General features: G+C 45.9%; 1 protein-coding gene across 1 annotated transcript in view; it reads right to left on the reverse strand.

Annotated features, from left to right (window-relative positions):
- The window catches only part of LOC124616216 (pikachurin-like), a 976,895-nt gene that overhangs the window by 245,771 nt on the left and 705,192 nt on the right, over positions 1–25,932 (reverse strand). The window contains exon 5 of the mRNA XM_047144519.1: positions 17,026–17,227. Coding sequence (XP_047000475.1) covers positions 17,026–17,227 — 202 coding nt within the window. The remainder of the gene's footprint in view (positions 1–17,025; positions 17,228–25,932) is intronic.

The raw sequence follows: 25,932 nt of genomic DNA on the forward strand, positions 1-25,932 counted from the left end.
ATGAGACGGTTCGCAGACAACTTTGTTGTGTATAACACAGGTGCAACGCCAGAAAACTGTAGCGATATGCAGGAAGACAGGCAGACGACCGAAGATAGGTGCAGAGACTCGCAGTTGAGTCTCCACGAAAATAAATATAGTGTACTGCGCAAAAAAATGGAGGAGAGATTCATTACAGTTCGATTACACCACGGACAAAAAAATCAATGGAAACAATAGGAGCCACAACATACCTCATAAAGTAGAAAGTGCAGATTAGCGACTGGGATTTTCTTGTAAATATTTTGCTAACTGTCATACTTAATTTGCACTTGATGGGAGAATACATGTAACAACGGGACTGGAAATGCCAACCACAAGAACGTAATTATTGTCACGAATATTTATTTTAACAAACAAAATAATTTTGGACCATGGCTATAAATACTTAACAAATTTCTATTACGAAGTACTTGACTTCAAAAAAATGGTTCAAATGGCTCTGAGCACTATGGGACTTAACATCTGTGGTCATCAGTCCCCTAGAACTTAGAACTACTTAAACCTAACTAACCTAAGGACATCACACACATCCATGCCCGAGGCAGGATTCGAACCTGCGACCATAGCGGTCACGCGGTTCCAGACTGAAGCGCCTAGAACCGCACGGCCACACCGGCCGGCAGTACTTGACTTCTTCCCATTCCTAACACTGAAATAAAGTAATAATGTGCCCATTATCAACAAAACGAATTCTCAGAGGATTCTGCAGACATTCCCACGGGCGTGTCCAGATGAATTATTTTGCATGTTTGTTAACTGTTGCTTACCGCTAACAGGTCTTACGGTGAAAAGCCACACACAACCGCAAAGAAAGTTACTTCTAGAAGCCATTTCCTTGCTTGACACTGTGTGCTGCATCTTACTAGCCTAGACGTCGCGTGTCCTACGGATGTGACATTTTCTGATCTCTGCTTGCGAAAAGCAGACGTCTGCTTCACTCCACCCTGTTAAAATGACTGTGGACTATATCTAGTCCGATACTTGTCTGTACATTAGGACATACAATATAGGCAGACGGATTTTCCTCGACATTTGGCTAGAAGTGGAACAGATGTTAGCCGATTATGGTGCCCGGCGGATACTGTGCCTGGCCGGTCTATCAGAACCATACAAAACTAACGGTTTAATATATTGATTATTCCTTGCTACTGTAGTGTTATCTTGAAGCTGTAGCCGCGCGGAATTAGCCGAACCGTCCAAGGCGCTGCAGTCATGGACTGTGCGGCTGGTTCCGGCGGAGGTTCGAGTCCTCCCTCGGGCATGGGTGTGTGTGTTTGTCTTTAGGATAATTTAGGTTAAGTAGTATGTAAGCTTAGGGCCTGATGACCTTAGCAGTTAAGTCCCATAAGATTTCACACACATTTGAACATTTTTTTTGAAGCTGTGAGAAAGGATGAATGGCGTTCCAAGGCGCGGAAGCTAAGACGATGCTGAGGGCAGACGAAACTAGGAAAGATATTGTTACATGAAGTAAACAGTAAGGGGAGAGCCCTGCAAAAATGCAAACGCCCCCAGACGTGGTCCCAGGGCTTTAGTCACTCTTCAAGGAATCAACATGTAACATCATATGTCGTCTAGACTCTGTAGTAGGTTGTCATCGTAGAACTCTGTAACCAACAGGCACGTACTAGCGTATAAAGCCAGCTTGATACCAGCCGTGAGAACAGCAACGTCAGTAGACTCACAAGGGTTAGAAAGAGAGCGGAAAGGCCAAAAACTGTTGACCTAACAGTCCCTACTCCGGAGAGCCCGAGGGGCGGGGCTAAATGACGTATAACAACAATGTTGCAAGCCTTATTTGGCAGAGCAGTTACGTTTAGCTTTCAGCTGAACAATGTTGATACCAAATAAGGACTTCATTAGTGCAACTGCATTAACATCCCCACCTTAGGAGCAGTATAGGGGACCTAACTATACAGTGATTGGCAGGCACCTGCAAGAGACCTACGGGATTGGCTGGGTGGCTTTAAGTGGAAAAAACGGTACCCCTAGATTCCGCATTTTGCAGGATTCTCAGTCAGACGATTTGGGGGCCGAATCGGCTTCCGTCGACTTCAGTCTCGGTCCAGCTCCACGTAAGTCTGCTCTCTCTCTCTCTTGGAGTGCCTCAGTGAACAGTGTCCATTCATTATGTTTTGTTTTGCAACTAAGTTGTTGCCTTAAGATGCTGCTAGTGTTTGCTACTGTGGTTAGCATCCACTCCTGGGACTTCTGCACTGGCTTCTGTTGTATCAGTTTTATGCATGCTTTTTCTAACCCTAGAACCAACCTCCAGTGTATTAGTTAGTCCTGTCTGGAATAAACAACTATTTCAAAACCCTGTTTGACCAAGAGTCTCCACAATGAGTTCCCTGTCGAGTCTCACCACCTGCATTTCTAGTAAATACCTGTACCAGTGTTGGCTCAGATAGAAGAAACAATCAAATGCCTTCACTGTGAATTGTCCTTCTGCCTTCTGCTCTGTACCGCTAGGGAGCGCTGACTGACCAGCAACCCCTTTCTTACTCTCCTACTTATGTCAGGACACGACAACGGGAAAAGCTGATGTCAGGTTGTGCTTTATTGAAAGGATACTACCGAATTGAAATGTATGCAGAATAGAAGTGGTTTTGAAAGCTTCTAAGACCCATTCTTTAGTACTATTTGTGTATGTGGGAAATAACACAGGAGACAGAGAAAATATTTTTTAAATGCACTGTTTGCGGTTCACAGATACCCCTCAGATTCCGACAGTATGCGTTACTGAGACGGGTTTTGTGCACCATCCAGACGATTATTAAGTCCAAGAACGCACATTTCGAGAAGGGTTGTTTCCTGCCACTTACAGGTCTCAAAATGACCATGCAGAATTCTCAGCTATGTTAGGGCTAATACGAAAACTTACTGTTACTCGTTCTTTACACACGAAATTCACGAATGTAAGTTGTTATATGATAGTGTTGTGAAATACTCGCCGTCAAACACATTAAGATGGCTGCCGAAATAACACGTACACTGCGCGACAGAACTAAAGCGTTACTTTTTCGAAACGCGGTAGATGTCTCCCACTGCAAAGCGGAAATTTGTAATTTGGCTCAGAAGTGCATAGAAACTTCCTCGGTAATGTAGCAGAAGCGTGGTTCCCGGCGACATCACCCACAGTTACGGCGACACTTCAGACATCGAGGTGTCGACACATGCGGAACCGTGGCAGAGCTCTGAAGTTAGTGTGAGGTGTAAAGTGAGTCAACGATGTCACGCTGCCGCCAAATTTCACCACAATTCCGCCCGACGCCACCGTGGAAGTGTCACTCGACTGGAAGGTCGTCGAACCCCCTCTTCCACACATTTCAGCTCTCCTTTTGACGCGAAGGCAGTCAAAACCTCGATGCTGATCGTTTGAAATCATGCGGTTTTCTTGTGGGTACCCAAGGAAAACGTTTCAGACGTAACGCCACTCAAAAGCGGCACTAAAAGGCCTCAACAGGTGGCAAAAAGCGCGTCAACGAAAGCACCCCTTCTCCTGGGGCGCTATTCCCACACGTTACGCCGACGGAAACGGCAGTTCGCAAAATGATGAGCAACAGAACGACATTCTTGATGACGTTCGACGCTGCGGACACACCCTTCTCCAAGGACATCGGAGGGTTGCAACCCCACTGCGCGTGATGTGACCCATTCGCAGACCAGCGCGACCACCGTTATTACTCTGAAGTACGGGATGGAACCACTAGGGAGCGTTCAAAATCATTCGACGGTATTTTAATGTATTTAGAATCAGCGAGGGTGCTCATGCTTCTCCAGTCCCCTTGTCTCGCACCCTCCTATGGCGTGATCACAGAGGCGGTGCAACACTGACACATGCGTGAGTAAAACGGCAAAGGTTCCCTCTGGGAATCCCCAGTTCAGCAACGCCCTCGGTACCACCCACGTAGCTTTGTTGAGCGCTTTAAGTATGTACCCGTACAGAGACTTCTACACACACATTCGGCTAAATGGTTCTCCGCTGCTGCTGTAGGACCTTACGGCGGGCAATCCCTCATCTCCAACCACCCCCCCCCCCCCCCCCGCCCCCCGGTAACCCATAACACATTGATTTCGTATTAACATCACATACGGAGAAAAAAAAAAAGAAAATGAAGCGAGCAACATGAAACTGTAAATTCTGTACAACAAAAATGTTGTTCTAAAGGTATTTGGAAATTTGTTGTAAGCTATTATGGCACCAAACTGCTGAGGTCATCGGTTCCAAAGCCTACGCACTACTTAATGTAACTTAAACAAACTTACGCTAAGGACAACACGCACAACCCATGCCCGATGGAGGATTCGAACCTCCAACGAGGGGAGCCGCGCTGGCCGTGACAATTCGCCTTTTTTTTCCTCTTGAAGGATCAGGGGGAGGATTTAGCGGGTTTGTCTATGCTGTATTATTTACTTATTTATTTTTATTTTATTTTATCTTATTTTTTATGTTTTTTATTTTATTTTGTATTTATGGAATTGATTTTGTTTTATGAGAAAAACATCCGGCAACTGCCGTAGCCGAGCGTCCGAGCCGTCTTCTTGTGTGTTGGTAGGGGTTCCCTCCTATTCCGTCCGTAGTGGATCAATATGCTCCAGGATTCTTCTTTAGTTTCATACTCGGAACGCTCCACTGAGCAGCAGGGTTCCCAAATAGTGAACCTAACTAATTAGCGAAGTGGGTCCTGTACTTCGGGTGGCGACTGAAGCCCGCATGTGTCGACATCAGTAGGGACAAAATGTCGAGCGTGCCTTTGTTAACATCATGAAATATGTAGTAAAGGGCCATGTCCTTTAGCCAGTTAACGGCGTTCGTGCTCGTCGGTGGAAAATATACGCCGTCGGGGCGCAATATATCATCAGGGGAGATAGACTCCGGCAATCGCCGCAAGAGCAATACCAGCACCGATGCTCGCGGCACAATTCAGGCGGTGTGCATCCGAGTCAAAGATTGAGCATGTCGGACACAGGGCGTCATCCATCAGAAGAATCGAATGTAGCCTCTGACGAGTAGAGAGCTTCCCGTTCACAACCACGTACCATAACGAACGGACCGTCGTAGGTATAAAAGGGGTGTGTACTGCTCCCACGCCGTGTTCCAGCCAACTTCGGGATGTCTATGTGCGACCGCATTTACAGGCTGCTGCTGTTGATAAAGGAGATAACAATTCTACGCTCTGGGCATCCGTGTCGTCGGAAGATCTGATCTTAGGTAGCTGAGGTCAATAAAGAACCCACTGATGAGGGCCAGTGCCGGTGAAGTGCGTCCTACAGAAACCGGGGATGTAGAGAGTGTGGTGCCACTTCAGCCATCAGGGTGCCCGTCAGATTGTCGTGGGCAGGGGATCACGAGCGACGCATGGCGTTGAGATAAAGCGATCGCGCACTGTTACCGACATGAATTAAACCGGTACCGCCCGGCCGCTGCGGCAGTGCCAGGGTGACGTACCAGACTTTGAAAACAAGACCGGGGTTCACGAAATGTCGGTATGCTGCCTGAAATCTGTCAGCCATCGTAACCGTCAAGGGAAGGACATGCGCAAAATAGTTCAATTTCGAGACAAGATGGGTGTTGACGTAAAGTGTTGTTAGGAACATGTCCATTCGACGAAATTTGGTGCCCTGTATCAGTGCACGTGTCTGGTGTAATAGCCAGCGGTATGCAGCCGCCGCCGTGCGGCGAAGATTGCTATAGAACTGCAGACCGAAACATTTGAGTACGGGCACCTTGTCAAAGGGCACCGCTGTTGGGTGGGACAGACACCCACCCACATCCAAGTATTTTGTCTTCTTCTCGTTGATGACGCTCACAGCGATCGCCCCGTACTGGCGTGGCCACTGAAGTGCCACGTGCATTTCATCATCTGATTTGCCCAGGAACACCACATCATAGGCGAATGCACCACAACGAAAGGTTACGTCCCGTAAGCAAATGCCTGCTAATCGCCCCCGTAGACCATTCAATGCTGGTTCAATCGCTGCCGCAAATAATATATCCGACAAGGGGCATCCTTGTCGCTCTGAAAGTCCAACAATAATGTGACTAGACTGGTAATCGTTCACCATCATGCGGGAACGCGCACCGTGGATAAGAAGAAGGACCACACGTGCAGACTCTGGAGAGAGGCTCATGCATTCCAAAATTGCGCATAGGAAGCCGTGGTCGATGAGTTTGAATGCATGGTCAAAATCGACAGCGATAAGGGCGCCTCGAATTTTGTTGGCTGCCGTCAAAGCAATTACGTCGCGGTATGCTCCTAACGCCGTATGAATGTTGCTGACACCACCTAAAAATGTCTGATCGGTCTGGATGGCTTTCCCGATAGCAGTGTGGAGACGCACGCGGAGGATGCAGGCGAAGATCTTGTAGTCGTTATAGTGGAGTGTGAGTGGGCGAAAGTCCTGCCACTTACAACCACCTTTCGGTTTCGGTACTGGGCTCAAGATGCCTTCTGTAAATTCCGTGGGGACATTGAAATCAGGGCGGATCACTTATTGAAACATTTTGAGCCACTTGCCGCCCATAAGCTCACTAAAAAGTGCGGTAGAATTCCAGGGGTAAACCGTCCGGCTCTGACGATTTGTTCGATGCTCCACGTGCCAAGGCCGATGTCAGCTCGTCGGATGTGATGGGCAACAGCAGAGTGTCATCAGGTGCCACGTCCATGGGCGCGGGAAAATCTTGCAGCAGTTCGTCATAATCACGTACGTTTCGCGAACTTCCATGTACAAGGTTCCATAGTGTCGCGCGAACGTGTATGCGCTATGCCGGTTTGCGTCACTGCCCGGCCGCCAGCCTCCGTTTTTACCGCTGTAATGCGCTGACGTTTGCGGTGGCGCCTCTCGCGCACAGTGTGACAGATTGATGCCCTTTCGTTGGGGATGCAGTCCTGCACTCGTGCACTGAAGAGGACATCTTCCAGCTGCTCTGCCCTGGTGCGAAGTAGGCGAGCTTTGGTGGGTTGTACGGACATCTGACCTTCGGGAGACGGCGGCTGCGTCGCCAGGTCACGTAACGCTGTATAGTAATATTTCGACGTCGTTCTTTGCCAGTTCGATCTCTCAGGCCCCTAGGCCATCAGGGCGTTTCGGAGTGCAGGTTTTACACATCCCAGCCACCTCAGCAACGTGGAAGCGTACATTGGCAGGCAGCTGATACAACGACGCCACGTGTCAGTAACTGCTTGCCGACACGCTTCGTCACGAAGGAGGGTTACGATAACCGTCCATGGGCCTCTGCTGCGCCTGGTGAGTTGTCGGAGTGAGGCGACAGTGCAGATACATGCGATATGATACGTGAAAGCCGTCGGTTCTAGAGTTCTGCATCACGGGTCGCTGTGCGGAGGCTACGCGAGACGTACATCAGGTCCAGACGACTGGCAGAGTGCCCAATAAAATGCGTATATCCGCGCTGGTTCCCATTATGTAAGAGCCATGTGTCGTGGAGCGCGAGGCCTCGTACCAGTGCTTGTAGAGCCGGGCATGGGACATAATGCGGTATCTGGTCCTCGGGCTGCAGAACACTATTAAAATCGCCGCCCACTATGTAATGGTCCATATTTCCTTGCAAAAGTGGGGCGACCTCCTCCGAATAAAAAACGTGCCTGTCACAGCGCTGTGAAGTACCGGAGCGAGCGTAGATGTTAACGAGGCGGACTGAGCCAAGCGTGAGAGCGATGCCTCGCGCGTTCGGCAAGTATGTTACGTCCGTCACTTCCATGCCATCTCGGAGAAGGACGGCCGTTCCCACTGCGCCATCACCACATCGTAGGCTGTAGGTGGTGTAGCCATAGAGGTCTAAACGCAGATCGGGACGGAGCTCCTGAAGAAGGGCAATGTCCAAGTCTGCCGCTCTGACCATGTCGTGTAACATGCGGGTCTTGACAGTGAGATGGACACCACTGAAATTGATTGTTCCCACACCGTATGACTGAGACACATTAAGTGGTGGAGGCAATGTACGGGTGCAAGCTCACTGTAAGCTCGCACACAACACAGCCATCCGGCCGTATGACGTGCCTTATTGTGCCGTATTATCCCCTGACTGGCAAGGCCCTCCGGGCTCAATGTCAGCCATGGGCTCCGGAGGAGTTAACGATGTGTGCTGTGCATCATCTGCCTCAATGTCGTCCGCCCAGTCACCAAGAGAGGATAGGGAGGTCAGTGGTGGCTGGCCACTTTCACAGGAGCCCACATTTTGGGAGTCGATCCGATGCGCCTCGGTTTCAGGGCCACCAGCTGTGGCAGAGTGTTGCTTATCGTCAGGCACCTTCTGGTGCCTGGAATCCCTTGCAACTGCAGACACGGAAATGGAGTCGATGTCTTCCATCAGTCTGATATCCCTGTCCCGTTCTTCATCTGACAATCGTCTCTTCTTTTGTCGCTTGGATTATTTTTGGTTGCACGTCCAAGACTCGACACCCACTGGAGGGATGGGCTCGACACGGACTCGGTCATCTGGAATCCCTGTGTCCGATTCCGACAGTGACGGCGGCTGGGTGCCCTCGACGCCGCCATGGGCAGTGGCCGCAGCAACCTCTGCACCGTTTGGTTGTCGTGGCGTCGTTGTTGCCGTCGTCGTCAGTGCCGACAATCCAATGGAGCTGGCAGCGGCTTGACGGGGTATCAGGTTTTGGTCATCGGTCACGTCATGTCGTGCCTCCTCCACATACGTTAGTGGGAGAGAGGTCATCGTAGATCGTTGGGGAAGTTCATTGCGGGGCACCTGAACGAGGCGGCGCTGCAGACACTCAGTTCTATCATGGCCCTCCTGGCCGCAGCCCGAGCAGGTCCTCGGTTGGCCATCACATATAACAACTGCTCGGCAGATGCCAACGAAAACATAAGACGGAACTTGATTCTTAAGTTCTTTGTGCAGTTGGCGTACCCTGTTAAGGACAGGATACGTCTCGAACGTATTACAATTCTCCTCTGGGTGGCTCAAAACTGTGCAACATGGTCGCGACGAGTCAACGACAAGGTCGGCGGGAACTTCGAACGGTAGTTCAAAGACGCGCACGGTACACACCCACTGTCCAGCACGGACAACTGCTACCACGCTGGCATAACCATCATCGCGGCAGAAGCGGAAGCCATTGTTAAATCGTTGGAGGAGCCTGTCACAGGCTGCTTCGTCAGTCAGTTTGTGATACACTGTGCTGGATACAATGGATGCCCATCAGTTCTTGCGGTTGTATGTGTACGACGTCTCGAAGAAAGCATTCTGTTTCATGGTCCTTCGGTCCCGCATAATATGCATTGAACGTTATTTTGATTGTGACTTGTCGATATGATAACGCTGTGTCGGGTCGGTACCGGTACTGTTAAGTCAATACAACGACGCACGACTGCGCGCTAGCGAGTAAACAACTCCTGCGGAGCGCTGCTCGGCGTGCCGAGCCCGTCCGCACTGAACCACGGCTGAAAGCCGACTGCTCAGACCGCGCCGATACCACGCGCGGCTTAGGTGTTAAATCAAGCGTTATATTACAAATGGGAAACCATAAGTCCTCAATGGGCCAGGATCATGACCTTCATCTGCATGAGAAATGGTATTAATAAATTTGCAAAAGAAAGGAAGAAGAATTCTACGAAAAACGTTAGGTCCAATTAAGAACAAAGATGGCAATTGGGTGTTGCGACTAAGTAATAGAGAAGATAAGGAAAATGCGTGTTACACTCTATGGACATCTAGAGAGTATGAGCGAAGGCAGACTAACGAAGAAGATTCATATGTTCTGCCAGAACAGGAAAAACAGACAAAGAAAATTCGCGGGGCGGCAAGACATAATAGGTGTTGGAAACAATGCAAACTGGGGACCTTATTCAAAAGACACAATTGCAGATTAGAAGTGAAGGAATTCAAAGGTTTTCAGGAAGAGAAAACAAACAGGAAAATACACTACTGGCCATTAAAATTGCTACACCAAGAAGAAATGCAGATGATAAACGGTTATTCATTGGACAAATATATTATACTAGAACTGACATGTGATTATATATTCACGCAATTTGGGTGCATAGATCCTGAGAAAACAGTACACAGAACAACCACTTCTGGCCGTAATAACGGCCTTGATACGCCTAGGTCAAACAGAGCTTGGATGGCGTGTACAGATACAGCTGCCCATGCAGCTTCAACACGTTACCACAGTTCATCAAGAGTAGTGACTGGCGTATTGTGACGAGCCAATTGCTCGGCCACCATTGACCAGACGTTTTCAATTGGTGAGAGATCTGGAGAACGTGCTGGCCAGGGCAGCAGTCGAAGGTTTTCTGTATGCAGAAAGGCCCGTACAGGACCTGCAACATGCGGTCGTGCATTATCCTGCTGAAATGTAGGGTTTCGCAGGGATCGAATGAGCCGGCCGAAGTGGCCGAGCGGTTCTAGGCGCTACAGTCTGGAACCGCGCGACCGCTACGGTCGCAAGTTCGAATCCTGCCTCGGGCAAGGATGTGTGTGATGTCCATAGGTTAGTTCCGTTTAATTAGTTCTAAGTTCTAGGGGACTGATGACCTCAGAAGTTAAGTCCCATAGTGCTCAGAGCCATCTGAACCATTTTTTGGATCGAATGAAGGTTAGAGCCATTGATCGTAAGACATCTGAAATGTAACGTCCACTGTTCAAAGTGCCGTCAATGCGAACAAGAGGTGACCGAGACGTGTAACTAATGGCACCCCATACCATCACGCCGGGTGATACGCCAGTATGGCGATGACGAATACACGCTTCCAATACGCGTTCACCGCGATGATACCAAACACGGATGCGACCATCATGACTATGTAAACAGAACCTGGATTCGAAAACATGAAGTTTTGCCATTCGTGCACCCAGGTTCGTCGTTGAGTACACCATCGCAGGCGCTACTGTCTGTGATGCAGTGTCAAGGGTAACAGCAGCCATGGTCTCCGAGCTGATAGTCTATGCTGCTGCAAACGTCGTCGAACTGTTCGTGCAGATGGTTGTTGTCTTGCAAACGTCCCCAGTTGTTGACTCAGGGATCGAGACGTGGCTGCACGATCCGTTACAGCCATGCGGATAAGATGCCTGTCATCTCGACTGCCAGTGATACGAGGCCGTTGGGATCCAGCACGGCGTTCCGTATTACCCTCCCGAACCCACCGATTCCATATTCTGCTAACTGTCATTGGATCTCGACCAACGCGAGCAGCAATGTCGCGATACGATAAACCGCAATCGCGATAGGCTACAATCCGACCTTTATCCAAGTCGGAAACGTGATGGCACGCATTTCTCTTCCTTACACAAGACATCACAACAACTTTTCAGCAGGCAACGCCGGTCAACTACTGTTTGTGTATCATAAATCGATTGGACACTTTCCTCATGTCAGCTCGTTGTAGGTGTAGCCATCGGCGCCAACCTTGTGTGAATGCTCTGAAAAGCTAATCATTTGCATATCACATCATCGTCTTCCTGTCGGTTAAACTTCACGTCTGTAGCACGTCATCTTCCCAGTGTAGCAATTTCAATGGCCAGTAGTGTGACTGTAGTCAGATGATCAGGCAGAGCTCATTCTGAGAAAATGAAGATCGTTTATAAAGGGATGAAAGAAATGAGAAATAAATATGATATTCTGGACCTCAGTTGCCCTAAAATGCAATAAAATAAAACAGAAGAGGAACACGATGGATCGTTTACTTATCGTCTCAGAATACGACGACTACGTAACTCGATATCTCCAGTGCATTATTGTTCAGTAAAAGGAACATATTTTCGTTTCCACCATACTTAAACAGTGTTGTAAACGGCATCTTTTGATTGGTTCAAAATGGTTCAAATGGCTCTGAGCACTATGGGACTTAACATCTATGGTCATCAGTCCCCTAGAACTTAGGACTACTTAAACCTAACTAACCTAAGGACATCACACGACACCCAGTCATCACGAGGCAGAGAAAATCCCTGACCCCGCCGGGAATCGCACCCGGGAACCCGGGCGCGGGAAGCGAGAACGCTACCGCACGACCACGAGCTCCGGACACATCTTTTGATTCTCTTCGTCTGTAGCCGTATTGCTAATTGATTTGTTGGAGCAAGAGAGTGAGTTATGGGAAGAGTAATTAAGACACACATGATTACTTAGAGTAGACTGGTGAGCCAAAAAATTATGAACACCTGCTAAACAGTGCGTCAATCTACGTTTGAAACGCAGCACAACAGCCACGCTGGTTGCCATAGATTCGACAAGACCTTAGTAGCTATCCGGGGATATGTAGCACCACACGTGTGCTCACAGGTGAGGCAGCTCCTGTAAATTACGGGCCGGTAGCCCAACTGTCGTCCAACAACGTCCCTGACGTGTTCCATGGGGTTCAGATCAGGCGAATTCATGGCGAAGATAACAGATTGAGTTCACTATTATGCATAATCCTCAAAACACTGTAGCACGACGCTGTGAAGCAGATAACCTTCCCTGGTGGAAGGTTCCATGCGGTAGGAGAAGTCATCAAGGATGGAGACAAGTAGATCGACTGTAGTTATGGTCAGGTAGTCCACACCTATCACGATGCCTTCGATTGCTACCACAGGTTCCATGAAAGCTCAGGTAAACGTCCCACATAGCATAACAGTAGCCTCACAGCACTCTAGTACCCCCATCGACTTCCGTCCGTGGAATTTAAACCTGCAAGTGGTACAAAAATATTGTCTAGAAAAAAAGAAGGGAAAAAAAGGAAACACGATTCAGTAGTTTCACAGCATATAAGATTCTGTACATGCCCATATTACGTGACCGAACCTTTGTACGATCGTGCAAAACGGCACGACATAACGCCACAACCGTTTATTTTATAGGACCGGGACTCGATTTCGAAGCGGAGATGAGCCACATCGCATGGAGCTGAGAAAGCTACGCCAACAGTGGTGTTACCACAGGAAAAATCACCCTTCGAAGCGGAGATGAGCCACATCGCATGGAGCTCAGAAAGCTACGCCAACAGTGGTGTTACCACAGGAAAAATCACCCAGGTCAGACATGCCCCAGCAGACGAACCAGACGAACTGGGCACCACAACGTTCCGAAACTCTTATCCTCATTCTTTCGATCTTAACCTCTCACGCCGCGCTGAGTGGCCGCGCGGTTTGAGGCGCCATGTCTCGGATTTCGCGGCCCCTCCCACCGGAGGTTCGAGTCCTCCCTCGGTCATGGTTATGTGTGTTGTTCTTAGCATAAGTTAGTTTAAGCAGAGTGTAAATCTAGGGACCGATGACCTCAGCAGTTTGGCCCCTTACGAATTCACACACATTAACCTTTCACACCACAGCTCACTGTGACAGCAAATCAGACAGAAATGAGTTAGGCGGACAGTCACGGAAGTACAAATCCCCCACTGTAATTTCAGAAAGCTTGAAGACAATATGTCTGCAGTTTTTCATATAAAACACACTGCTCTTTGCAGAAGAAAACTGTGTGAGTGACTGACATTAACTAACCACCAGATAATGAAGCGTTCAGAATTAAAAGTGAAGGAGCAGATGTCTATCCTTTACATGTAGAAGTCATCAGAGATGGACTGAGACTGCCGGTAGACCTCTTTTCAAAGATTTCGCACTGGACGTATGTCTCACTAAACTCTTCGGGCTAAGAGACTAGCGTAACATGTTTAGAACTGTTGGCGGCCTCACATGCAAATTCCTAGGATGTAGCAATCTCGGCCAATGATTGCCACTTGTGGCACGCCCAGCGACCTCTGCGTCCGCACTCAGGTGCGTGAAACTCTGCTACAATAAAATGTCATTACTGATAAAAGATTCAGCAGCTCCTACCACACTGCATATAGAGACCATAAACGTCAGGACGTTTAGAAAGGTTACTACAACTCGAAGCAGAACTCAGTAGTAGCAAGCGGAATAAGAAAATATGAGTCAGACGGCTGCAGTCAGTAAAATTTTTACAGAGGCATAGGCCAGTTGGTTAAGGAGAATTGAAAATTGGTTTCTTGATACTGAAACAAGCTCAGACAGAGGTGCAAGAATCGTAATAAAAACAAATCAAATATAATAAAAGTGAGTGGAACTATTACAAGTTTCTGCCCAAAGAAAGTCGCACCTTAACGAAGAAGTCGAAGAGCACTACGAGGAGTTAGAAGAGCTGTTAAAAGTAATCCAAACTGTATGACAATTTCTGCAGAACCTGACCATCATTTTGCAGGACAATACTCAAGCACGTACAGTGCAAGCTGTTACTGATTTGTTTGACTGATGGGGCTGCTAAGTGCTATACCACCTACTGCACTCCCCTGAATTACGCCCTTGTGGCTTCAACTTCGTTTCTAAACTGAAGAAAACACTTCACGGCACTCGCTTCGGAATTGCTACAAATTCGTCGGGCAATAGACCGCGCCGCTCGAACTGTCAACACAACTGGCACTGCTAAGAGTATCCTACGACTTCCACATCGCTGTAAAAGGGTTACACAGAATTCTGGTGACTGCTTTGAAGATCAGTAAAACTTTGAAACACGCATCTCTTTTGTACGAGCTGTCAATAATTAGTTGCCCCTACTAAATTGCCAACCGTCTTATTTGCACGATACACGAGAGAGAATTGTCACAGCATGTGCGACTGCTTTGAAGATCAGTAAAACTTTGAAACACGTATCTCTTTTGTACGAGCTGTAAATAATTAGTTGCCCCTACTGAATTGCCAACCGTCTTATTTGCACGATACACGAGAGAGAATTGTCACAGCATGTGCTTCGATAAGTGCCGATGTGTTAAAGAATACCACTCAATCCATGATAAGCAGATTGCAGCACTGCAATAATACCAATGGTCATGACTTCGAACACCTACGGTAAATGGACGTTCTTGCCACCTTTGTGACGTTCGTTGGTCTTTAAAGACCTTCCTGTTACACATCAGAAAATGCAACTTTTATTCCACAAACTTTCCAGATCCTATCATACTTTCGGAGTTGTTCTTCGTAGCAATAGTTAGTGACTCACCCTGTATATCCAGCCCGTGGTCCTTAGAACTCCGCTCCAAGTTCCGAAAGCGTCTCGCTACTTGCTAGCACTAGACAGCTGTTAGACGTAAACGTTCCAACGCTCAAAACTCCCGATTACATTAGAGGGACATACGAATCCGATCAACTACGAAAGGGTTAAACAGAAACTGAGATCGAATTTAGTTTTTGGCGCCAGTTACCACAGTTACGCTACAGGGCAATACGGTTTTTAAAAATATTGATAACAGCACATACGAGGAATCTTCGTGTATATTCGGTATTCGCTATCATGAACTCTTGCAGTGTACTGCGCATACCTTAAGTGCTATAAAATCACATAATTAACTATGGCAGAAAAGACGTAACGCATATACGTGTTACGAGCCTGACTTCGGTTTCTTCGATCAGGAGACTATATGGGATAGGAAAAACAATGATAACAGTGGCAGTGATGGTACGGTTGTGTTTGACGGTGAACAAGGCAGATAAGGCACGTATCGCGTTGGACTGTGCATGTTCAGTATGGACTGGGCATCAGTGCACATTCCTTACGAGTAGTGCTCACTTCGTATTTAAATTCAGAGGCCGAAGTCGACGTGCAATGAAAAACCTAACAGAGTTCCAAAGAGGGCAGATTGTGAGGTCCCAATTAACTGGAGCATCAGTAACCAAGACAGCCAACGTATTTAATGTTTCAAGAGAAACTGTTCCAACAGTTATGACAGCCTACACAAAACATGGGAAGACATCAACGTGTAAACGTAACAGTGGGTGCAAATCAAAACTAAGTGACAAGAGATCGTCGTACCATAACACGAATTGTGTCAAAACAACACAAAACTACGGCGGCTAAAGTGACTGCAGAGTTCAACAGCCATCTCAGAGACACCATATCTATCGACACTGTCCGCCGAGCACTACATAAAGCGAATATTCATGGACGAGCTGCTACACCGAAATCATTAGTGACGACATCCAACGCAAAGAAACGTAAAACGTGTTGTGAGGAATATCGATCCTGGATGGCTGATCAGTGGAAATACGTCATATGGTCGGACGAGTCAATGTTTTCGTTATTTCCAACATGGGACCGAGTTTACATCTGGAGGATGCCAAGAGAAAGCTGCAGTCCTGATTGCATGATTCCAACATTTAAGCATGGAGGTATACATATGAAGGTATGGGCAACCATATCATGGTTCTCTGCTGGTCACATCATTACTCTCAAAGGCCGCGTTATAGCCAAAGATTTTGTGAACATTTTAGGTGATCAGGTGCACCCCGCGATTCAAATGTTGTTCCGCAATAATGATGCCATATTTGAGTTTGATAATGCACCCATTCACACACTCAGGAGAGTACAATCTTGGTATGAGGAATACTCAACTGAACTGCAGCGTCTTCCATGGCCAGCACAGCCTCCGGACTTGAATATTATCGAACCGTTGTGGGCGGTATTGGAGCGCAGACTCCGGAGCAGATATCCACCTCCCTCGTAACTATGGGGGTTAGAAGAGACATAACATTCCACTGGAGACTATACAACCATTAAATGTCAGTATTCCAAGAAGAATCGCAGCTGTATTACGGGCAAATGGGGGTCCAGAGACGTAACATTCCACTGGAGACTATACAACCATTAAATGTCAGTATTCCAAGAAGAATCGCAGCTGTATTACGGGCAAATGGGGGTCCAGAGACGTAACATTCCACTGGAGACTATACAACCATTAAATGTCAGTATTCCAAGAAGAATCGCAGCTATATTACGGGCAAATGGGGGTCCAGAGACGTAACATTCCACTGGAGACTATACAACCATTAAATGTCAGTATTCCAAGAAGAAACGCAGCTGTATTACGGGCAAATGAGGGTCCAACCCCTTATTAATAAACCATTCCCAAGTAACTATAGGTGTTCAGATTGTTTTGCCTATCCCCCGTATATGCAGTAGAGTCTGGCAGAGTTCCGCTGGAGACCGCGTAGCTGCTGGTTCGCTCGCTCACCTGAATTCCACGTAGCCGGCGTGCAGCAGGAGCGCCATGAAGTCGCCCGCCATGTCGTCGCGCTCGCCGGTCAGGAAGAGGATACCGTCTGCTGCCTCCGGCCGGAACTCCACCGACAGCTGGACGTGCTTGTACGCGGCTCGCAGCGCAGGGAACGCCAGCCAGCTCTGGCCAGAGAAGCGCGGGCTGCGCACCTCCACCTCTGCAACACGTCGGAACCCCCAACACACACTCAGCAACACTTGTCTCTCTGGCTGCGGGCGTTAGCGCGATGGAAAATGGCAAGGATTCACTACTACTCAAGGCCCTGTTAGTTCCATCGCGTCTCTCTGCGACCTTCTGTAACAAGTGGCAAGACGGAGCAGTAATAACTGAGCGAACAGGGGAAACTAAAACTCGCATTTACATAAGGATTGTGTGGCTGAATACTGACGGTTCATTCGTTCAAAACAGGTCTACGATTATTATTATCACGTTTTTATTAGGTCGCCATCCTCTCTCTCTCTCTCTCTCTCTCTCTCTCTCTGTGTGTGCGTGTGTGTGTGTGTGTGTTCGACACAAATTTTGCAACTGATTTTAAACTAACTTCTCAATGACCTATTCACTTGAAATTTTACACGTAGCACAGAATCGGATGGCAGTCAAATACTGACTTTCATTTTTGTCGGTCTGTTCGGTAGGTATGGGGTAGGAAGTGAAAACAGTTCGGTAACGCCTGACATCTTGCCTACACTGCAGGACTGGCACATCGCACAGGTAGTATCTGGAGGCTTTCCAGGCGCTATTGCAAATGGAGGAGCACAGCTGGGCAGAGAGAGACCAGAAGAGGAGTGACAGTTTATTTTGAACTAAATTTCCAATCAGCTAGAGACACAAAATTTTAAGCGTAACTCAGGACTGGATGGCAGTGCAATACTAACCCACTTCCTTGTCTAGTGTGTGGCGTAAGGTACTGTACACCACTGCAATTTGCCACTTTTCCTATACCAGTCACGAGTAGTTTGCAGGAAGAGCAATTAGTGGTAAGCCTCTATGTGAGCTCCAATCAGTCTAACTTTTACCTTTATGATCTTTTCGCAAGATATCTATAGGAGGAGGCTATATATTGCTTGAGACAGATGAAGAGAAACTCAGATAAACCTGAAATTCACCACAAGTCTCTGTTATAATCTCATCAAGTTTCTGTTGTAACCTCATCAAAATGTTGGATATCGATTGAAAGTTTCACACAACAACATTAAAGAGTGGAAAATAATTATTTGAACCAAAATAAATTTTTAATATACACACATTTAAAGTGGAGTAAAAAGTATAAAGTAATTTCTCCTACGCCCAAAAGATAGAATTGAAAGTCTACGATTCAGCGTTTCTAATATCTAAGAAAATACTTGTAACAATGAAAATGAAAAATGTGGCACATTCATAACTAATGCATGAATAGTTGACCTCCTTACTATTAGACTAATTACTAACTGATGGATGAACAGTGCACTTCGTAACTGCAGCCTACTGCAGGCAACCCTCATTTTTCGTTTTAAATTGTAGAAGTATTTTGAAAACTATTAACCCACTAACTGCCATGATCCCCATTTGGGGATGACTAAAATATACAGCTTTCTTCAAGGTTACTTCATTTTTGTATTTTACATTCGTTTTCTAAGTCTTTGCATCTATCAGGTAATTCCAAAATAAATGTAGGTTGAAGAAAAATAATCTGCCAGTTAATAGGTTAATGATTCATAAACACGAATTTTCAGGCCAATGAGCTTACACATCTACATCTTTATAAATAGCTGTTTATTTGTTATAATTTTACAGTGATTCAACGACATTTCGTTATTTAGCCCAGATCCGTCTACGGATCCAAAGCATTTATGTGTACGTAAGAATGGTTCAATTATACCACCGTACATGTTTTTTTATAATGATAGGCTGATGCAGCAAATATGTCTGCTGACTAATGAAATTCTGTTTCATGCTGACTAATGAGTCTCGTTATATTGAAGCTGAGTGCAAAAAAAAATAATAAAAAAATAAAAGCAGTGATCTGCACAACGACTAAATCTTGCCTAAATTCTGAAATCACAATCACTGCGCCTCCTAGTATCTAACAATCTTTCTTTAATAAAATTCTGTTCACATCAGCATCTACACTCCTGGAAATGGAGAAAAGAACACATTGACACCGGTGTGTCAGACCCACCATACTTGCTCCGGACGCTGGGAGAGGGCTGTACAAGCAATGATCACACGCACGGCACAGCGGACACACCAGGAACCGCGGTGTTGGCCGTCGAATGGCGCTAGCTGCGCAGCATTTGTGCACCGCCGCCGTCAGTGTCAGCCAGTTTGCCGTGGCATACGGAGCTCCATCGCAGTCTTTAACACTGGTAGCATGCCGCGACAGCGTGGACGTGAACCGTATGTGCAGTTGACGGACTTTGAGCGAGGGCGTATAGTGGGCATGCGGGAGGCCGGGTGGACGTACCGCCGAATTGCTCAACACGTGGGGCGTGAGGTCTCCACAGTACATCGATGTTGTCGCCAGTGGTCGGCGGAAGGTGCACGTGCCCGTCGACCTGGGACCGGACCGCAGCGACGCACGGATGCACGCCAAGACCGAAGGATCCTACGCAGTGCCGTAGGGGACCGCACCGCCACTTCCCAGCAAATTAGTGACACTGTTGCTCCTGGGGTATCGGCGAGGACCATTCGCAACCGTCTCCATGAAGCTGGGCTACGGTCCCGCACACCGTTAGGCCGTCTTCCGCTCACGCCCCAACATCGTGCAGCCCACCTCCAGTGGTGTCGCGACAGGCGTGAATGGAGGGACGAATGGAGACGTGTCGTCTTCAGCGATGAGAGTCGCTTCTGCCTTGGTGCCAATGATGGTCGTATGCGTGTTTGGCGCCGTGCAGGTGAGCGCCACAATCAGGACTGCATACGACCGAGGCACACAGGGCCAACACCCGGCATCATGGTGTGGGGAGCGATCTCCTACACTGGCCGTACACCACTGGTGATCGTCGAGGGGACACCGAATAGTGCACGGTACATCCAAACCGTCATCGAACCCATCGTTCTACCATTCCTAGACCGGCAAGGGAACTTGCTGTTCCAACAGGACAATGCACGTCCGCATGTATCCCGTGCCACCCAACGTGCTCTAGAAGGTGTAAGTCAACTACCCTGGCCAGCAAGATCTCCGGATCTGTCCCCCATTGAGCATGTTTGGGACTGGATGAAGCGTCGTCTCACGCGGTCTGCACGTCCAGAACGAACGCTGGTCCAACTGAGGCGCCAGGTGGAAATGGCATGGCAAGCCGTTCCACAGGACTACATCCAGCATCTCTACGATCGTCTCCATGGGAGAATAGCAGCCTGCATTGCTGCGAAAGGTGGATATACACTGTACTAGTGCCGACATTGTGCATGCTCTGTTGCCTGTGTCTATGTGCCTGTGGTTCTGTCAGTGTGATCATGTGATGTATCTGACCCCAGGAATGTGTCAATAAAGTTTCCCCTTCCTGGGACAATGAATTCACGGTGTTCTTATTTCAATTTCCAGGAGTGTATTATCCTGGCCTAGTGTACCTAAGGAAGTAACCAGTAGAGCGTGCTGTTTTGCTCCATGCAAGTGCAGTGGACGTTAAAAACTTAAGTTTTTATTCTTTGGCTCACTTTCTATTGAGTAATTTGTTCTGAATTGAAATAATAAAATATCTTATGTAACTTTATATATACGTTTAATTTGTTGCCTACAAGTTAACATAAGTCCGGAACGAACAAAAGATAAAGACAGACACTTTAAAAATTATTTTACATCTTCTTTATGCACGGGAGTAGCTTTAGTTCACTATTTACATACATTAGGACGGGCTAACAGACGTTGACATGACCTGAATTTCTCTTAAAGAAAGATTGTTAAATATTATCAGACGCAGTGATTGTAGTTGTGAGCTCAGAATGTATGCAAGATTTGTTTGTTCTTAAGTCCACTGATTTTCTTTTACAAAGCAGGTGGTTTGGAGTGAATGTGTGATGACATATTTTCCATTTATTGGAATTAAGTTCAATTCATATTTTAGTTAATGAATGTTTCCATTAAGCTGAAGTGGGGAAAACTGTTTCCTCTTTGAAGTTATATATTCTATGCATTATTATTCGCTTGTAGCAGCGGAACTTTGATTACTGCAGGACGTATGAGAGATCAGGCAGTCAAATAAAAACTTAGGACCCCAGTAAGACTTTAAGTACTGGATTGACTGCTATAATCGGGAATTGTTATGTTAAAAGCCACGTTTTACGGATGGTTCACCCGATGTCTAACGGCATGAAACATTATTTTTTTAAAATTATGTGGACGGTTATTAATGCTAGCATAACTGAAACACCCGACCTCCTTATAACTGGAGGGTGAAGGATTAGAATAGACCAAGATGACGGCAGTGGATCTAGTTCACAATTAAGTGCCTGGCAGAGGCTTCATTGAACCACCTTCAAGCTACTTCTCTACCGTTCCACTCTCTAATTGTTCGCGGGAAAAACGAGCACTTAATCTTTCTGTACGAGCTTGATTTCTCTTATTTTATTGTGACAATAATTTCGCCCTACGTGGGTGGACGCTAACAAAATATTTTCACACTCTGAAGAGAAATTTGGTGACGAAAATTTTATGAGAAGGTCCCGTCCCAGCGAAAAGCACCATTTTTTTAATGACTGTCACCGCAAATCGTGTATCATATCCATGACACTCTCTGCCTTATTTCACGATAGTACAAAACGAGCTGCCGTCCTCTGAACTTTTTCTATGTCCTCCGTCAGCCCTATCCGGTGCGGATCCCACATCGCACTGCAGTGCTCCAGAAGAGGGCGGATAATCATAATGTAGTCAAACTTCCTGGCAGTACATTTTCTAAGCTTTTTTCCACTAAATCACAGCCTTTGGTTTGCTTACCCTGCGACAGTATCTATGAGCTCGTTCCACTTCAACTTATTCTTAACTGTAATTCCTAAGTATTTAATTCATTTGACAGGGTTCAGTCTTGTGTGATTTATCGTGTAACTGAAATTTAGCGGACTCCCTTTAGTACTCATGTGGATGACTTAACAGTTTTCATTTTTTCGAAACAAGGGCCACATTTTCACGCCATAGAGATGTCTTGTCTAAATAAATTTTTCAATTCATTTAGATCGTCTCATGACTTTACAAAACTGTAAATGGCACCATCATCTACGAAAGATCTAAGAGGGCTGCTCATATTGTCTCCTAAATCGTTTATGTAGATCAAACACAACAGAGGGCCTATAACACTTCCTCGAAGAGGGCCAGATATTACTTCTGTTTTAATCGATGAATTCCCTTCAATTACTACGAACTGTGACATTGCCGATAGGAAATCACGAATCTAGTAGCACTACCTAGACGATACTCCATAAGCACTAGGTTTAATAATTAGAAGCCGCTTGTGATGAACTGCGTCAGAAGCTATCTGGGAATAAAATGGAGCCGCGCGAAGTGGCCGTTTGAGGCGCTATGTCACGGACTATGCGGCCGCTCCCGCCGGAGGTTCGAGTCCTCCCTCGGGCATGGGTGTGTGTAATGTTCCTAGCATCAGTTAGTTTAAGTTAGTTTAAATAGTGTGTAAATCTAGGGACCGATGACCTAAGCAGTTTGGTCCCTTAGGAATTGAAAATAAAATAAAATAAAATAAAATGGAATAAATTTGACGGCCCCAGTCGGCAGGACTCACTACTTCGCAAGAATAAAGAGCTAGTTGAGTTCCACAAGCACGGTATCTTCTGAATCCGTGTTACCTTGGAGGTGATTCATAATGTTCTACGGCAGTAGGCCTATATGTTCCGAAATCCTACTGGAAATCGACCTTAGCGATATGGATATGTAATTCAACGGATTACTAAAATTTTCTCTCTTGGGTATCGGTGCGACTTGTGGAATTTTCCGGCATTTGTATACGGATCTTTCTACGAGCGAGCGGTTGTAAATTATTGTTAAGCGAGGGGCTATTGTACCAGTATACTCTAAAAGGAACCTGACTGGTACACAATCTGGACCGGAAGTCTGGCCTTTCTGAAGTGTTTTATGCTACTTCGCTACATAAAGGATCTCTACTTCTAAGTTACTTACGTTGGCAGTTGCTTTTGATTCGAACATTGGAGTTATTACTTCGTCTCCTTTGGTGAAAAAAATTCGGAAAGACGTGTTTAGTATCTCTTTTTTTGTACTATCGTTTCGGCTTGCTATGGACCACGAAGATTTTTATCTCTTCCCTGATTGTGTTTTCCTCTTTTGCCAGTAGGTTTTCATTTTGGCTGGCTGTGCTTCTTTTCTCTGTTTTGACCATTTTCAGGCAGGACGTGGGACTGGCGTAGTAAGCGAAATAAGGTTTTTAATAATTTTGACTTTTTCTCTGAAAACTTCTCGATCCCGATTGTCACCAAATGAAATTTCAACCTCCTGTAAATCCTTTTCAACTTGGCTTGCCCATTTTGAATACGATTTTGTTTTTCAAATTGATGAATGTATGTGATAAGTAAGTCTTTGCGGGTTCATTATTTCCCGCTGACCAAAAAACATCATTCTCCGCTTCCTCATGCTGGTAACAATGTCTTCTGTATGTTCGTATAATTCACAGTTGGGTCTTCGGCGGAATTCTCCGTTTTCTTTGATGGGACCAATGATTTCTCTCAAAATTTTCCGGTCTTTCATTTCAAGTTTTCGTAGTGGTCCTTTCTCGTCGTGTTTAAGCATTCTGATGCATACAAAACTGACGGTCTACTTACGGTGTTATAATAACGAAGTTTTAGGTTTAAAGACAGGCTTTTGCTTTTGTATAAGTCTCTGCACAGATGAAAAGCACCTTCTGGTTTAGAACATCTACTTTCTACAGCTGCATTTTCAGAACCGTCAGGCGTAATTACTTCTCCAAGATATTTAAATTTCTTCAACTGCTTGGTTTTCTGTTGTTGTATTTCAATATGAGGAGGAGCGTGTTTGATGTTTGTGATGAATTCAGTTTTGTTAAATGCTATTTTTATGCCAGTCTTAGCAGCAATTGATTGTAGGCTGGACACTTGAACCTTAGCTTCGTCAATATTATTTACAATGAGTGCCAGATCATCAGCAAAAGCCAAACAGTTTCCACTGAGGCCATTTCTTTTGTGTCCAATTTGAATACCATACCCTTGCGGTACGGTTGTACTCTCTCTTCCAGGACACAGTTGAAAAGCAATGAAGAGAGCAGGTCACCTTGTTTCACCACTGCACGGATTTCAAATGGTTCTGATAGTTTGCCTCTGAACTGTGTTATTTAAAGTGGCGCTTATCAGATTGATTGTTTTCCTATCTAGACCAAATTCTGCAAGGGTGTTCTTTATTGTTTCTCGATCAATTGAGTCATACGCTTTTGAAAGTCGACAAAGGTCACAACAAACATTTTTGATCTTGATTTGGCCTATGATATAACAGATTTCAGGTTATGGATCTGCTCTGCACAGGATCTTGATGTCCTGAAACCAGCTTGATATTCGCCCAATTGCTGATCTAAGACTGATTCAGCTCTGTTTAACAACAGTCTGGAAAAGACCTTGTATGTCGTTGGTAGCAAAGAGATTCCTCGGTAATTATTCAGATCACTCTTATCGCCTGTGTTATGAAGCGGGTGAGTAATTGCTGCGGTCCAATCTGGAGGTAGAGTTTCATTTTCCCAAATCTTCACTATGATATCGTGGAGATGTTTTATTGTATCATAATATGCGTATTTCCACATTTCAGCCAAGATGCGATCCTGACCTCCAGATTTGTTACTTTTCAAGAGTTGTATAGTTTTCATGATTTCATCTAACGTGGGAGGTGGACTATCTGCAGAAGCAACAGTAGGATAGAAATCAAGGTTTTCATTTGGATTTTCAGAGTTCACTAAGGATGAAAAGTAATTTCCAAAAGCTGTAGCACATGATTTTTCATCCAAATTTAGTTTTCCATCGAGTCCTCTTATGTGTAACGTAGGAGGTTTAAACTTCGATAGTTGTGATTTAAAGGCTTTATAAAATTCCCAAATGGTATGTCTTCTATAATTCCTTCTATTTCATCGATTTGGTTTTTATTGAAGAGTCTCTGTTGTCAATACTTTTTATATATCTTTCCTAACCTGTAAGAAGTTTTCGTGATTTTCGGAGGTTTTCTTGCTATTCCATTTTATCCAAGCCTGTCTTCGATTTTCAGTTACTTCATTAAAATCTTCGTTCTACCACGGGAGTTTGTATTTTTTATTGGTCAGTATAGTTTCAGTGGCTGATTGTACCATGGCTTATGTAATTCTGTTGCAGTCTGTTTTATTTGGTTTGCTGTGTAGAGTTTCTGTAAATTTGCTGTTGACATCTTTCAGTTTACTTATATTAAATTTTGGAAGTCTGTTTTTTCTTGAAATATCGGACAAGTTCTTTCTCCTTTTAGTGGCACTATTCTTGATTCCAAATTTGGAGTATTAAATTCGCCTTCTTTGTCGAAAAAAGTTCGGAGAAACGTGTTTAGTAGCTCTTTTTTAGTAGCACTATCATCAGTACCATCACTATTACTATCGTGTAATGAGTTTATTGACTGTGTGTTGCTACTGGTGCACTGGTGTACTTTTACATATGACCAGATTCTCTTCGGTAATTTCTGCCAGATTTCTAGATAGAACTTCGCTGTGGAAACTAATAAAAACATCTCACATTGGAGCTTGCCCTAAATTGCGAGCTACTGTGAGACTTCGCCAGTCTTGCCGACCGTAAAACGTTTTGATGCTGGTATTTAGTTTCGAGACAGCAGTAGCGCAGGAAAAAGAACACATCGGAGCTGCGTAATCGTGATGCGGCTGTAACGGACCTCTTAATCGTGAGCGC

This window comes from Schistocerca americana, chromosome 5 (assembly GCF_021461395.2).
Source record: "Schistocerca americana isolate TAMUIC-IGC-003095 chromosome 5, iqSchAmer2.1, whole genome shotgun sequence".
Taxonomy (NCBI): domain Eukaryota; kingdom Metazoa; phylum Arthropoda; class Insecta; order Orthoptera; family Acrididae; genus Schistocerca; species Schistocerca americana.